This window comes from Crocuta crocuta, unplaced genomic scaffold, assembly GCF_008692635.1.
Source record: "Crocuta crocuta isolate KB4526 unplaced genomic scaffold, BGI_CrCroc_1.0 scaffold289, whole genome shotgun sequence".
NCBI lineage: Eukaryota > Metazoa > Chordata > Mammalia > Carnivora > Hyaenidae > Crocuta > Crocuta crocuta.
In genome coordinates this window covers 490,153-506,087 of record NW_027533264.1, presented here as the reverse complement: position 1 = coordinate 506,087, position 15,935 = coordinate 490,153, and the positions used below count along the sequence as shown (strand labels likewise).

The 15,935-nt window shown below is 53.8% G+C and overlaps 2 protein-coding genes across 2 annotated transcripts in view; one reads left to right on the top strand and one right to left on the bottom strand.

The window, feature by feature from the left end:
• The first annotated feature begins 9,260 nt into the window (after positions 1 to 9,260).
• Positions 9,261 to 13,758, top strand: TMEM101 (transmembrane protein 101). The gene is made up of 4 exons (XM_077747720.1): positions 9,261 to 10,429; positions 10,718 to 10,898; positions 11,785 to 11,931; positions 12,712 to 13,758. Exons 1-4 carry the CDS (start codon positions 10,293 to 10,295, stop codon positions 13,018 to 13,020), a joined length of 774 nt encoding a protein of 257 aa, XP_077603846.1. The 5' UTR covers positions 9,261 to 10,292; the 3' UTR covers positions 13,021 to 13,758.
• A 1,061-nt stretch (positions 13,759 to 14,819) lies between these two features.
• The window catches only part of NAGS (N-acetylglutamate synthase), a 4,029-nt gene continuing 2,913 nt past the window's right edge, over positions 14,820 to 15,935 (bottom strand). Inside the window, 2 exon segments of the mRNA XM_077747780.1 lie at positions 14,820 to 15,373; positions 15,602 to 15,904. Of these exon segments, the coding sequence (XP_077603906.1) occupies positions 15,220 to 15,373; positions 15,602 to 15,904 (457 nt within the window). The 3' untranslated portion in view covers positions 14,820 to 15,219.

The following is a 15,935-nucleotide window of genomic DNA, read 5'->3' as shown; positions in this document are numbered from 1 at the left end:
AAATAGTTTGTTGTCAATTAAAATTTTTTTTTAAAGTTTGTTTATTTTGAGAGTGAACAGGGAGGGGCAGAGGGAGAGGGATAGAGAATCTCAAGCAGCCTCTGCATTGCCAGCACAGAGCCCGACACGGGGCTTGAACTCACAAACCGTGAGATCATGATCTAATCCAAAATCAAGATTTCAGACACTTTACCTACTGAGCCACCCGGGTGCCCCTAGAAATCTTGCATTAGATGGCGTTTTAAGTGAGGCTAATACGTAAAACAGGTAAATGGGGAGAGGGATCTCTGCCTTCCGTCTCTCACAGATCTTTCTCTCTGCCCCGGAGTCCCGGGGGAATTCCTTTGACTATAGTTTGAAAAGCCTGCCTTTTACAAAAGGAGAGTGGCTTCCACGGGGCTAAGTTAAATGACAGCTGCCTGCGGTGGGGGAACTGGAACCGAACCCCTGGCTTTTATCCACTCGTGTACGCCTCCTGCTGCTCTGTGACTTTCCAAACTGATGGCATGTGCACCGCTCCCTTGTTCGCCAGGTGTAGGACGGGACGTGTGTGAGTTTGCCCACTAGATTAGAGGCACGCTGCCCTGTGGAAGAGTATGGTGCGGCGGGCTCGCATCCCTGATGACACACGTACAGGTAGTTGTGCAATGTCTCCTTGGCTTTGCGGCATTCTCCCCTCCCCAGCGGCCTCAGTGCACACAGACCTCCCCACCCCGGCACCTGATGACCTCCCACTGCCACATGCCTTTGAGTTTACTGCTGCGTAGAACTGTCCGTAGGGCATAAGGATCCTTCCCATGGTGAGTTGATCCTGAGTCTGTGCTGAAAAGAGTCTGAGCAGCTTCTTGGCTGCTTTGAAAATTGCTCAGGCACTTCAGTGTTAGGTCAGGGGCTTCAGCCCAGAGCCAGTGATTCAGGGGAAAGGCTCCTTGACGTTTTTGAAGCTAAGAATGTGTGTGTCGCAATCTGTCCTTCCACAAGACATACTAGTTAGGAAAAGACGTAGAGAGCTTTCAATCCCATGCCAGGATAGACTCGACTGTCCCGTTGATACTGAGAACAGTGTGGTAAGAACGTGTAAGGCCAGGACCTGTACCGCCACAGGGTGAGCTACAGGAAGAGCAGCAGCAGCAAGTTTGGGAGCCGGGATTGGTCATTGTCTGAGTGATGGATTTACTTTCTTATCAAGGCTGGAGTCTGCTCATGCCAGAGAATTCCCCTTTGAGAAACTTGACATCCTTAGCATGTACTGCCTGAACTGAAGGGGTTTGGCATAATATCACCCAATTACTAACAGGTGAAGAAAGGGTGCTGTGCGTTGCCATCCACTGGTCTTAACCTAGCGGTATTACCCAGACTGCTGCTGGGTAATAAAGCTTCAGAACAAGTTCGTTCTTTGATACTCTACAAGCCTTACGTGGCTCATTATATGGAAACTCGAAGATGAGGCCAGCATTTTCTCTCCAGCCCCTCCCATTGTAAACATCTTTCATACCCTCCAGATTCTAAGGCACTTTTTTCCCCTGCCCCTTGTACAGTGCAGTGTGCTTTACGATGTCTGAAGAAACTTGCCAACTGGTTGCCTCACTCTATAATCTTAGCATCTTAGAATTATTCTGTAGGAGAGGCATGGGGTAGGTGATCTCTCCGATTACTCCCAGCCTATCTTATTTTATCTTGTCCGTCTTATCCTACAAGGCCTTTGCTTCAAAGGCACCTGTGAAGTCATCCTTGACTCTTTAATTCATGGAAAGGAATTCCTAGAATTGTTTTGTATCACTCACGTCATATGGCATGTATGCCTTGCATTGTGGTTACTTGTTGGAAGTTTCTCTGGAGTCGTCTAGTGGGGAATTTTGAGGCTCCAAGGCCAGTGACGAACTCGTTTCCGTATTATTCCCCAGCGCCCAGCCGTTGTATGACTGAAGGTAGACATTTGAAAGTGACCAGCTCAGTAACTAGATGAGTTGCCTGAGTCAAGATGGAAAGTGACCCAGGACTGGCTGGGATTTGAGGAAAGCCTGAAGTCAAGCTTGGCAAGAGGACAAGGGACCAGTAAAGGACATGGGAGACAGGGAGCAAGGTGGGAGCAGCAGGGCTGTGCCTCGGGTTTCTTGAGAGCAGACTTTGACAGCTGGGACCAACCCTGGTCAGGTCATGGCCTTCCTGTCCCATTTTCCTGTAACGTTCAATTTTGCTGAAAAGGCTAAAGTGGAACTAAATTTCTTCTTCCTAAACTGGCAGAGTGCGGTGAGGGGGAAGCATATTTCTAGTGACCTCTCTCTCAACTGCTCTTTCCATTCTGTCAACTAACCCACCTGATGCTGACTTCAACAGTTTTGTTTTGTTTTTTCTTTAAGTTTATTTATTTTGAGAGCAACCAAGTGCGGGAGGGGCAGAGAGGAAGAGAGAGAATCTCAAGCAGGCTCCACACTGTGAGCACAGAACCTGACACAGGGCTTGATCTCACAAACCATGACATCATGACCTGGGCCAAAATTAAGAGTTGGTTGCTTAACTGGCTGAGCCACCCAGGTGCCCCTAATTTTTTTTAATTTATTTTTTTATTTTAGAGTGAGCACAAACAAATGCCATTTGTGGAGAGGGAGAGAGGGAGAGAATCTTAAGCAGGTTCTGTGCTCAGCCTGGAGCCCAATGTGGGGCTTGATCCCACCACCCTGGGACCATGACCTGAGCCAAAACCAGAGGTCAGACACTCAACCTACTGAGCCACCCAGGTACCCTTCCAGCAGTTAGTTTTAGTGGAGGACTACAAGTAGTGGCTGGTCCCTACTTTTTCTAATCTGGCCCCTTTATTCTGGTCTCTATCCTAGTTTTGAGCAGCTGCTCATGCTTAGTATAGGGGTGTACGTGTACTGCTCTGCGGTGGTCTCTGAGCTGTCATTTAAGCAGAAATCTGAACAAGGTGCCAGCCAAGAGTACTTGGATAGAGGGGGCAGCAAGTGCTATGTTGAGGATGATAAGAACTTGGGGTGTTTAGGAAATGCTAGAAGATAGGTTGGCTAATGCCCAGTGAGCAAGGAGGAGGAAGCGGCAGGAACTCGATCATGCAGGGCCTGGTTGCCGTTGTGGATGCTGGAGTCTGTCCTTGGCACAGTGGGGAGCTGTTAGAGGGCTTTAGGCTGTCGAGGGCGTTAGTCTGAGGTCAAGTGGCAAAGGAGGAGGCAGAATGACCGCTGCAGTAAGAGCCCATTGCAGAAACCTAGGTAGGACATGGTGGTGGCTGGTGGTGACAGATGACTTCACGACTGACAGGGGTCACTGATGGATATGGTTTGGGTCCAAGGTGGTGAGGGACAGAGGAACAGAGAGTGGCTTCTGTGTGGCTGGTGAGCAGTGGGAGAGAGGAAGAGGTTCATGGAAAAATCAAGTCTTATTTTGCCATTCTTGTCCCCGAAAGGCTGAAGGGTAGCCGGCAGGTGGGCGGCTGAATGACAAGCCTGGCATTCCGTGGGGAGGACGGGGCTGGAACTAGGTGTTCAGGAGTTTCACCTTACTGTGAACTCCACAAAGATGGGAGGTGAGAACCATGGCCACAGAAGATGTTTTGGTCTCTGATAGGAGGGGGCCCTTCTTCCACCATGAAAAAGAAGGAAGAAGGAGATGGTACAGTTGCTGGTGACTTCGTAGATTTGGCGGGGAGGTGAGGGTGAAGGAGTACCCGTCCAGTGGTTCAGTAAACACACATGGGCCATGCCACAGTTGCTCAGGCCTGCACTCTGTACATTTAGGGTGTAACCAGATGCCCATTGTGTGACTTCATGTTCGTCATGTCAAGTGCCTTAGGTGCAGACACAGAAGGTGGATAGTTACAACCAAAGGTGTTCATCAGGTCCGTACTGTGGAGGGAGAAGGGAGTTCTGCTGAAGATACCTGCAGGGGAGTGGTTATACTAATGGACGCTTCACCCCTCCACATGGAGGCTGTCATCACATACGCTTTGGTTTTTGTTCAGATTAGCCTTTCTGAAACGTCCTGCTGTCATCCTCATGTCCTGGCTCTAGGAAGGATGTGTGTGAATATTGTGCAAACAGAGAATGTCTCCAGTGCCAGGCGTGGCCCAGGCAGCAGCAGATGCTCAGCACTTAGAGACTCCAGAGATGTGAGAGTTCGTATGGAATAGTCCTTCCAGTTTAAGTATCTTTTCTATAGCATCCTTGACAGACTGTCTCTATTTGAACACTTTTTTTAAAAAGTGGTTTTTAAAATTTATTTTGAGAGATGTGTGCACACAAGTGGGGAGGGGCAGGGAGGGAGAGAGGGAGGGAGAGGGAGGGAGAATCCCAGGCAGGCTCCACACTGTTAGCGTAGAGCCTGACGCGGGGCTCGAGCTCACAAACTGTGAGATCATGACCTCAGCCAAAATCGAGAGTCGGATGCTCAACCGACTGAACCCCCCAGGTACCCTTCTACTTGAACACTTTTCAATGATGGGGGAGCCCATTGCTTTGAGAAGCAATACATGGTGTTTCTTTTTGCCCTAAGCAGCAGCTCATTTCTAGAACTGTGGCTAGAGCTCAGGTCACCTGTGTGCTTGTGCTTGCTCTTCAGGATGTTTCCTTTGCCTCCCCACCCCTGGGTAAGGGGCACACAGATGTGACTGGGAGCTGCCTTGTCTTCTCCCATGAAGTGGCTTTTTTTTTTTTCAGCCAATTCTTCCAACCTATTAAGAGCTTTTAAAAAACCATCCCAGTGTCCTATTAGTTCCAATTTGTATCACTGTCTTCTGTTTTCATTATCCCGAGGGATATGATGAGAGACTTTAATAAGATCCAGATGTTTGTCTGTGAGAGTCATCCGGTTAACCCTATCAAAAAAGGAATTAAAGTTGTCTGAGTGGAACTTACTTTTGGTGCGCCCATGTGGGCACCTAGTGTCAGCATGTTTAGGTCACAACATGCTCTGAATTTTGTTAATTATTGTTGACACTTGTTTGACTCGTGAAAATTGGAACTTTTCCTGAGCTCAAGTCTCTGGCAACTGTTTGTAATATTTTCTCGATTATTAGAATTAAAAAATTTTTTTAAATGTTTATTTTTGAGAGAGAAAGAGACAAAGCATGAGTGGGGGAGGGGCAGAGAGAGGGAGACACAGAATCTGAAGCAGGCTCCAGGCTCCGAGCTGTCAGCACAGAGCCCGACGCGGGGCCCAAACTCACAGACCGCAAGACCATGACCTGAGTTGAAGTCAGATGTTTAACTGCCTGAGGCACCCAGGCATTCTTATGATAATATTTTTATGTTTATTATATTGAGAGAGAGAGCATGCACAAGCAGGGAAGTGCGTGAGGGTGACACACACAGAATCCCCTTTTAATTTTTAAAAAGGATTGAATTAATCTCCACACCAAATATGGGCCTCAAACTCACAACCCTGAGATCATGAGTTGCACGCTCTACCAACTGAGCCAGCCAGGTGCCCCTCAAATATTATTGACAGTTTTCAAATTTTTCGCCCTAATTTCTTTGAGCCAGATCACTTGAATTAGCTCAAAGGGGCTCAAATCTGATCAACCAATGTGTCAGATTCATACCCTAAGCTGATGGTGGGTCAACTCTTCTTCCTATTCTGGAGATAGTCTGTGTTATTCACTTGGCAGACCTCAACTTCTTTGAGGGGTGTTTGGCCGGCCTGCAGCACATTGGCCCAGTCTGTGGGATGCTGTGGTTTAGTGTCGGGAGCATGTCAGACAGCTCTATGTTGTGTCAGCTTTCACCCCTGCCACTAATTAGCACTATGACTTGGCAACTCAAATATATCCTTGCCAGGCATTAGTTTCCTTCGTAAAGGAAAATGAATGTCTCAGTTGAGGATTAAATGAAGCCTTTAATGAGATGCCAGGCCCTTGGTAACCATCTCTTCCATATGGCCATTACGATTCTCTTAAGAGTTTGCTGGGTGGGGCTAGTGAGCACACGAGGAAACCTAGAGTGTAACTTGTTTGGTTGGCTGCCGAGGACAGGGCAGAAGGGCTGGGTCCCGGCCACCTGGCCCCAGATCCCTCTCTATTTCAGAAGGTGATGCTGGACACTCCTCGAAGACCAGAACATGCTGGACACTCCCCGAAGACCAGAACAGGCTGTTTTGACCTCTGGCCTAGTGAGAGCAAGTGAGAGCATCTCCTTCCTTTGTGTCTGGACAAGACCTAGGTGGATTACGGATGGTGGCAGACATCTTAGGCAGGCAGTGTAGAGTGAGAGGGGATGCCTGGCTCCTTCCTGACTCGTGGACATGTGGTGTGGTGACTTGAGGTCTCCAAGGTTCCTCAAGCTGTCATCCGGATGAGAGAGAAAAGCAGGGTGAGAAGGCTATGGGGGGAATGGGGGGGTGGGGAGTGGTGTTCTTGGGAAAGCAGGGCAGGGTCCTGTTCCCCTGGATATAAGGCCACAAGGCCTTGGAGGTTTCCTCAACCTGCCCTCACCCCCCCCCCTCCCCCCCAGTTCTCCCTCAGCGCTGTGGCAACCCTGAGAGCTCAACTCTTACCTGCTTGGGACTGGCCTTCTGCCAGGAGGGCAGTGACTAGAGCTGGGATTCTCTCCACTGTCATTCCTGGGCTGGGGCTGCAGTCGGCAGGTGGTGTTGCTGGGAACACAGGTGAGTGTGTTGAACTTCCCTGGCCTGAGACCCTGACTTCAGTGGTCCCATTAGACCAGGCTCTCTGCAAGCTTGTGTCCACAGTGACTCTGCAAATGTTAGCTGGTTGAGTGACCAAGGGAATGTTTAGGGGTGGGAGAAGGCAGAGCTGCTCCTGGGCTGTGTGGGAAACAAGTGAGGGTGGGTATGGAGTGGGAGTAAAGATGGGGTGCCTGGGATTATAAAGGCCATCTTCCCTGATTTCTTGTCATCCTGGTAGGAATCAGGGAATGAGAAGTGGCTGGGGTGGGGGATCAGGATGCTAGGGTCTTGGGCTGTGATGGCTCTTTCCAGAAGCCTCGGTATTAGGTAAATTTGTGGGAGATGGAGGGAGGTATCCTTCAGACCATGTTGGGGGACATGGCAAAGGGTGAGAGCCCTGAATGGTGTCTTTAGTTTTCTCTTCCCCTAGCATGCCCGTGCTTCCCCAGAGTGCTGGGTGGACGAGTGAGGCACAAAGGTCGATGCATCCATGAGTTCCCAATGCAGGCTTCCTGTGGCAAGGATGGGGCTGGGGTGGCCACTCCTTCCTCACAGTGGCCATGACCACAGTGGTGGCATTGGCCTGACTTGGGAATCCGGTGGCAGTGCGCCAAGCACCACGCACCTGTCCGCCGCGGGCAGTGTTGTGGACTGTCGGGGGGTAGAGGGGGGCTCTACTGTCTCAGCCTCCCCCCCAGGCTCCCTGGCAGAGTGGCTCTTCCAGCTGAGCCAGATAATCCGAGCCGCCTGTCAGGGCCTGTGGTGACTGGGTGCTGCTGCTTTCTCATGGTGTCCCGTGGGATCTCGCTGGTGGAGCCCCTGGGGTGCCTGGGTTTCCTGGAGTGGCTGCACCTCGGCCACAACCTGCTGGCCTGCCTGTCCCTGGACTTCTTTGCCAACCTGGGCTTTGTACTCCGCCTGGGGCGCTCTCACAACCTGCCTGTCACCCAGATCCCTGCAGCCTGTGGGGCCTGGGAAACCTGGAGCAGTTGGATCTGAGTCAAAACAGGCTGACCAAGCTAGGCACAGCCAAGCTCGGTGGCCTCTTCTGTCTACACTGACTCTTGCTTGCTGGGAACTGCTATATGGGGCCTGGCCCCCACATCGGGCCTGGAAGGCCTCTGGCCTAGTGAGAGCAATAGGCATATTGCTGGGCATAACATCAGTGAGCTAGAGGCTGAGGCCTTTGCGGCCTTGTTCACGCTGAGCGTCCCCTCTCTTACAGGCAACTGGCTGTAGCACTTTGGTTTCAAGGTGACAGCGGACATCTGGATGGCGGGCACACAGCTGCTGCCGGCCAAAAACCCCTGGTTGCATGACTGTGACCTGCAGTGGGCCTGTGGGAAGCTTGGGCCACCTGTGGCCCTTCTGTGGGTGGCCGACCTGGGCGACCTGACATATGCTGGCCCCCAGCGGCCAGAGGTGGTGCCGAGCAGCAGAGCAGCACAGAGGCCCGGCTCTACCTGGCCACCGTGGCCCTGGTCGTGGCAGAACGCAAGCACAGGTGGGGCTTCTGGGGAGCTGGAGGGCGAGTGGGAGAGTCCTCGGGGGGCTGCCAAGAGTAGTGGAGGCAGCTGGAGGAGGGCGAGCGGATAGAGATGGGAAGGACTGTTCTTCAGAAGTCTTTACAGCTCAGTTGTCACCCCAGGGAGGAGTGGGAGGAGTGGGGGGCAGGGGGACAAATGGCTGTGTTCCTCTCTCAGAGCCTCTGACCCTCCCATTCACCTCTTCCCTGAATTAGCACAATGCCAGCATCTTTCCCAACCCTAGAAAGAGGGATTTGGCCCTTAGTGCTTCTCAACAACCCTTCAGACACTAGGAAAGTAAAAGGTAGAGATTAAAGACCAGAGGGAACTGGGGTGAGCTGAGAACTAAGGGCAGCTTTGTTAATGTTGGTCTCCTGCCCCTCCCCTTTGGCCTCGTTATTGCTAAAGTCATGAGGGTGGTGGGATGGGGTAGGGGTGTTGCTCCTATGGGCAACACCCCAGCCAGGCTCCTAGAACTGTATTACGGATGTATAGTGTCCCCATTCCGGTCATCCTCAACACCTTAGCTCCTTGTTGAGGGCTGTGCATCTTGTCACATTTGAATCAAGGACAGGTGTGGAGACTGGAAAAAAAAATTTGAAAACCTGATTCTATGCTATGTGCCTGTGGAAAACTTAACCTCATGTGGTTGTCACTGGCACATGGGCAGAGATAGACAAAATGGCCTTTAATCTAGGCTTTTTCTCATTCCCTTTGCCTGGAGATTCCTTTCCCCCAGCCCCAATCCCAGCATGCATATATACAATCCCATTCCCTAGGGGGTTTTTTTGCATGAGTATGTCTCCCCATCACGTTTCTGTTATACCCACTCTTTATCCCAGTGACTTTGTAAAAAAACGTGAGAGGCGTTTTGTTCAGCTTTCACTGGCTGGTTGGGAACTTTTAATTCATATGGTCAGAAATACTGTTTGGACATGAGGCCCCTCTCCCTGCTCCGGGGAACTGGAAACAGACCTGAATTAAATAGTCTAGTGAGAGTGCTATTGTAAAGTCTTAACTTCAATACGGGAAGATGAATTTGTGTTGTAGGGTGGTAGGGGGTGCAGGAAGATGGGTAGGGTGGCTTTGTGGTGGCAATCCTGGAGGGCCCGGAACTTTTGCCCGCTTACTTATTCAACAGGTAATCAGAGTACCTGCTACGAATGAGATATAGTGGCAACATCTTTTGTTCATGTATCTATTTAGCATGTTTTTTTGAATGCATCTTACACTAGGCTGTGAGCAGAAACCTTGCCCTTATGAAACTCACAATCTATTGTCAATCTGCTCATTAACAAAGAATCCCAAATATATAATTAACAATGTGCTCAGGGATTCAAAAGAAGGGTATCTGATGGTTACAAAAACATAGAATAGGGAAGCTGAGAATAAACAAGGAGGCCAAAGGAGAAGCCAGGGGGCCAGTTGGAAGCCTGCTGCAGTTAAACCAACAAAAGATGGTAGTTTGGGCTAAAGCGGGAGCATGGGAGCTGGAGACAAGAGACTGATTTGAGATGTCCCATATATCCACATCAGATCTTACTCTTCTCTCAGGGGACGGAGGGAAAGCCAGACTTGTCTACAAGTGACCTGGCCAAGGGAACACCTTACTCTGAAATTAAACAAAAGTAGAGAGATTTGGTGTGTGTGTGTGTTTACACACACCCTACTATGAGTACCAACACTGCCACATGGACGCATCAGAACAACCCTGAGGTAGATGTCCTCTCCATTTTTAGAGATGGGTCTTCAAAGTGTAGGCGATATACCCAAAGTCAGAGTTGGAGTTAGGATTGGAGCCCAGGTCTAGCATCAAAGACCAGTTCGCTTCATTGCCTCAAGTTATTGCCCACGGTTCTGATAAGAAACCTTCCTCTAGTCTAGTTTTCAATTTTGCATCCACGAGAGGGGTCCTTAAGTCTCCACAAACGGAGTTTTGAGGCTGAACTCCGCGGCCGGAACACCTCCTTCGGTCCGGAACTAGAAAGCGAGAGCGTTGTTTCCCATCGGAAGGGGAAAATGCTACTCTCTCACCCTCCTCCGCTTCGCGAGACCCGGAAGTGGCGTATCGCGTCCTGGAGCCGGCCTCCCCGTCGGGGGTGACGCCGCGGCGGACTGCCCTTCTCCAAGATGGCGTCGAAGATGGGTTCGCGACGCTGGACGCTGCAGCTGATCATGCAGCTGGGTTCGGTGTTGCTCACACGCTGCCCCTTCTGGGGCTGCTTCAGCCAGCTCATGCTGTACGCTGAACGGGCCGAGGCGCGCCGGTGAGCGGGCTCACGCGGCCGCCGCACGTGGTGGGGGGCGGTACGGCCCGCCCCAGGAACGGGGGTGCGGTGAGGTGGAGAAGAAGCCGGGACCCTTGGAATGGGGAGGAGTTGGGACCTTGGACTTGTTAGGGGCTCTCGGCTGGGCATCGAGCGTAGTGCGGGGGTCCCGGCTGTGAGAAGGGCTCCGGGTTTGAGGCATTGGAGCTTGTGGGAACTCAAGGGGTCGCAAGGCTCTTCTCCCGCTTTATTCTGTCCCCGTTGCTTCTTCTCCTCTCCGGCTCGCAGGAAGCCCGACATCCCCGTGCCCTACTTGTACTTCGACTTGGGGGCAGCCGTGCTGTGCGCCAGCTTCATGTCCTTTGGCGTGAAGCGGCGCTGGTTCGCGCTGGGGGCCGCGCTCCAGCTGGCCATTAGCACCTACGCCGCCTACATCGGGGGCCACGTCCACTACGGGGACTGGCTGAAGGTGAGCACCTCGGCCTAAGGGGAGTTGGGGGATAGGGAGCCAGAGGCCAATGCCGGGGGCAGTTGGGTAATGCACGGTGTCAGCTACGCGCACAGTGTGAAGCCTGGGCAGGCAGAAACCGCAGGCTTGTGCGAACTATTACAGACTGGAAGCATGAAAGGACCTTAGGAACCACACAGGGTTGCCTTTCAGAGTGTGAAAACTGAGGTCCGAAGAGGAGAGACAGACTTTCCCAGAGTCCCATCACAGTTAGCACTGCAGGTGAGACCAGAACCCAGGTCACCTAGTTCCCGGAACCCTTTAAACCATTAGTTTAGTCATCTCAGACTATAGGGCAAAAGGGACCTTGGAGAGTACCGGTTCCCACCATCTGATTTTTATGAAATTTAATTCATCTTCGTGAAGCATTTAAGCCTTACAAAGCCAGAGCGTGTGCCAGGCACTGCAGGCTCGTAGATAAGCCTGGACAAAGGCACCACCCTCAAGCAGTGGACTGCCAATCCAGGAGGGGCGGCCCATGTGTGAACAGCCTCAGGAGTGTAGATCAGTGTTTCCTTACTGACACAGACTCGCACTATATAGCAGAAAGAACTCTGGGATTTGAGTCTACACGTCCGTGGGTGGAGATGGGGCAGCGCTTGGCATCTGGGTTCTGCCTCTTTCTGTAGGACCTCGGACAATTTTATTAACCCCCTCCGGGCCTCAGTTTCCACTTCCGATTAAAAGAATTAATCTTTGTCGGCTGCATCTGCCTACCACGCTTGGAATTGGCAAGAGAGTGTATCAGACTGAATGGGGTGAAGAGAGATGGGTGGTTCTGTGCGCTGGACGCCGGGAGAAACGTGGCGGCTGTGGTTTCTGACTGGGTCCCCTCACCTTGGCCTAGGTCCGTATGTACTCGCGCACAGTTGCTATCATCGGCGGCTTTCTTGTGCTGGCCAGCGGCGCTGGGGAGCTGTACCGCCGGAAGCCCCGCAGCCGCTCCCTCCAGTCCACCGGCCAGGTGTTTCTGGGCATCTACCTCATCTGCGTGGTAGGTTGGGGGACTGGTGGCTGCAGGGGCTTGCGTGGGAGTGAGGTTTGAGCCCGTGCCTGGCAGAATGCAGGGAGGTGGGCACGTAGTTCCTGGTGGTCTGCCTCCTGGGAGTAGCCTCGCCCAGCTTCTGGGACTCGGGCTTCTTTCCGGTGCCTGAGACGCGGCTGAGAGCCCCTTCCTCCAGTGTTATTGCCACTGGAGAGAGAGGAGGTTGGATTGGCCTGTCATCCCCAAGCCTGAGAGTCAGGAGAATGAGATGGACTGGTCCTCTCCTGGATTCAGCCCCCAGAGGGCTGGGAGAAGGGGACAAAGGAGGGGTGTGAGGGGGTTCAGGCCCCAGATGGACTCTACCACTAAGAGTTGATGGGCGTTGCCTAGGGTAGCCAGTTATGGTACCTCCTCATGGAGGACCTAGGGGGCACCCAGCATGGATGGGGACCTGGACAGGCCCTGGGGCGCCTGGCTCCACCTCAGTTACTGGGCACCGCATTTTGCGTGCAGAGCTATGTATTCACGGGTGAGAACCCTGGGCTGGCTGTGGAGACACGCTTCTGCCCCTTCTGAGCCCCTAGGGTGAGGAGAGACAAGCCCTAACCCCGTGAGCTCCCGAGGCCGTGGGGGAGACGCGGGCCCTACTTTCAGGGGGTCCCACTTCCGAGATGGGAGTCAGAAGCCCAGCTTGCAGAGGCTGACTCTCGGGCGCCATGTCAGGGGCGGCCCTCCCCGGACAGGCTCCCCCGGCCTGTTGGGAGAGACTTAGCGGATGTGCGTCTCTAGGCCTACTCACTGCAGCACAGCAAGGAGGACCGGCTGGCGTATCTGAACCACCTCCCGGGTGGGGAGCTCATGATCCAGCTGTTCTTCGTGCTGTACGGGGTCCTGGCGCTGGCCTTCCTGTCCGGCTACTACGTGACGCTGGCTGCCCAGATCCTGGCTGTACTGCTGCCCCCGGTCATGCTGCTCATTGACGGCAACGTTGCCTACTGGCACCACACACGGCGAGTTGAGTTCTGGAACCAGATGAAGCTCCTTGGAGAGAGTGTGGGCATCTTCGGGGCCGCTATCATCCTGGCCACCGATGGCTGAGTTGCACGACAAGAGGCGGAGAGGGGTGCCGGGAGCCACAGAGGGCCACCCCACCTTCCTCCCTGCTGGCCCAGTTGTTTCTCGATGCTTTCTGCTCTGTTGGGTGGGTTCTTTGCTGTGTGTGTGTGTGTGTGTGTGTGTGTGTGTGTGTGTCGGTAAGAGGCAGGTGGCTTCCCCAGGGCCTGGGCTCCTTGGGGGTGGGAGCCCTGATGGTGATGCCTTACAGGGTTTGGTTTTTTTTCCCCCCCTGTTCGTTAGCAGGAGAGCTGAGGCCAGCTGCTCCCGGGGTCTGCTGTCCCAGAGAAGGAAGTAAGGCAGGGCTCGGGTGGGGGTGCCAAGACTGGGAGACGGAGGAAGGAAGACTACGAACCGGAAGTGAGCAAATGTGAAAAATCCCTTTTTGAACTGGCCAGGAGCAGCCGGGCTCCACAGTGCTTTTCAGAGACTGAGAGTGCGTATTGTGTTGACGTGTGTGGATCGGGCCCGGAGGTGCCCAGGGACCGGGCACCACAGAAGTCACGGGAGTTCTCAGGGCAGGCCGGGGGCAGAAACCGCACTGATGCCCCACCTTGAACGCAGAGCAGACCCTGGGCTGGGGTGCGCAGGGGTGGGGCGAGCCGCAGCCAGCTTCCCGCCCCCCTGCCTTCTGTTTCCAGCGGTATGGTTGGCCTGGTGGGGGTGAGTGCCCTCCCAAACACCAGACCACACAGTCCTCCAAAAATAAACATTTTATATAGACGTTTGGCTTCGCTTCTCTGTTCTCCCCACAGGGCACTTCGCCATTGGCTGGGACTGATCTTGGGTTTCTTGAATGACCACATCTGGCTAAGCCCCACTTTAGCCCGCCTGTGATCTCTGCCCTGTTCTGAGAGTTCCCGCAGTCCTTGGCTACCTGCTCAGGACCCTCCCTGTGGTCTGCTTCTGACCCACCCCCTCGGTCCCTGTGTTGTAGCTTGTCTCTTCCTCCCCTTTTCGGTCCTCCTGCTTTCTTTTGAAGAACTCTCTGAGGCCAGCGAGAGGGGCAGAACTAACGTTAAAGTGACCACTATGAGACTTTTACATCTTAAGAGATGAGCTGGAAGCTCCGAGAAGGCCAGCAGCTCCCCCCCACCCCCACCGCCCCCCAGCCACAGAGCTGGATTCCAGCTCCAGCCTGTCTGATGCCCGGGCACAGCCGTGCCCCCCACACCACCCCTCTCCTGAGGGAAGTCAGAGGCTGCTCTGGGCGGCCGGTTCTGTTGCGGCCCCTGCTGGGCCATGGTGGTCTTTCCCCTATTTGTTCATTCACCTCCTCGTTGAAAGTAGCCCAGCGGCTAGTATGGGGCCTGGTGCATCGTGGGGGTCAAAAATGTGGAAGGAAACCTCTGGCTTTGGGCTCCCAGTGGCTGAGGTGTTCTGCTCCCACAGATGCAGACAGCCTCCAGCGGGGCCGAGGGGAGAGCATCCAAGGCTGTGCTTGGCTCGGAGCCTTGCTTGGAGAGAGGGCTGCGGCTGCTGTTGCTCTGGTCTGTGGGATGGAGGAGGAAGCTTCCTAACTCCAGAGTCAGGGAGCCCCTCTGGGGGGGCTGCTGACACCCAGCTGAGGGAGATGGTGGCAGCATTGATCTTGGGGGAGGCACTCTATCTCATTGAGCTCTCCTCTTCCCCTCGGGAGTCCCCTGGCTCCCCGGCCCTCAAGATCTTGGTCTCAGAGGGTCGCTGCTCATTTTTTTCAAGTGTGAGCTGACTCTTAGATAAGTATTTGTGTTTTAATCGAGGCCTCTTGGGAAGTTGCAAGACCCAAAAGAAAATAAGTGATGGAATATCAAGCAAATGAGGTAATATTTTGGGCAAGGGAGCCTCAAAACAGCACAGAGGCCAGAGACACTGGCCCACCTGTAAGGTTAGCCCTGAGTATAGCCCTGGAAGGCAAGCCCCCCAGTCCCGCCCCTCAAGATCCCTAGACTGAAAACTGAAGGCTGTCTGGGTCTAGCTTTGGAGCCAGTGGGGGGTGTGTGTGTCTTGGGCACACCCTTCTTCATATGCTTGTCTCCACTCGGGCGCCCCGCCCTGGGCAGAGTAGAGTAGGGGCTGGTTCCTCCTCTGCAGATCCTTAGGCAACAAGCCTGGTCCAGCCTGCGGCTGCCTGGGTCACATCCAACAGGCATGGCTTTTGTTTCGCCCTGGTTATCCCAGGGCCTGCAGGGTTGGTGGTGAGGGTCAGCTGCCCGGGTCAGAAGCCGGCTTGCAGAACGAGTCCGGCAGCCCCTTGGCATGGTTGACCAGCTCGTAAGAGTCCCGGATATCGGTCAGGCCAAACCAGAAGAAGATCCACTGCTTGTTGGAGAAGCTGCCATCGCAGTGTTTGAAGTACCTGATGAGGGGGGAAGGAGGACCTTTGAGGGCAAGGCCAGTGGTGGCTACTCACTGGTTATCTTGAGGACCCACTCCATGCCAGCCACCCTGCTCTTATCTGAGCCTGACCTGGGCTCTGTCCCACGATCATGACCTGAGCCAAAACCAAGAGTCAGATGCTTAACCGACTGAGCCCCCCCCGTGCCCCCCCCCCCCCCCCCACCACCAGGGGCAGGGTCTTGTTCACCTCTTGGTGCCCACAGACCCCGGTGAAGGGATAGTTGCAAAAGGAAAGAGAGAGAGGAGAAGGGGTTCCGCTGGAGAGGCAGTGGGCCTGGGGTCAGAGCTCAGCAACTGAACGTGGAATAAAGCCTGGAGGGTCAGGATTTCTCGATTCTGGGGGAAAGTCGAGGAGTGCCCCCTGCATCGTGACAGAGCGGGCTTCGTGCGCTGGGCTTCTGGGGAAAAGCTCAGGCTCCGTGTGTGGTCCGCTCCCTTGGGGAACGTCGGGGCCTTTTCCTTGCGGGAAGGCCGGCCTTCTGGGGCGTGGCTGTGGAGAGCTGGGGCGGGGGTAGGGGTGG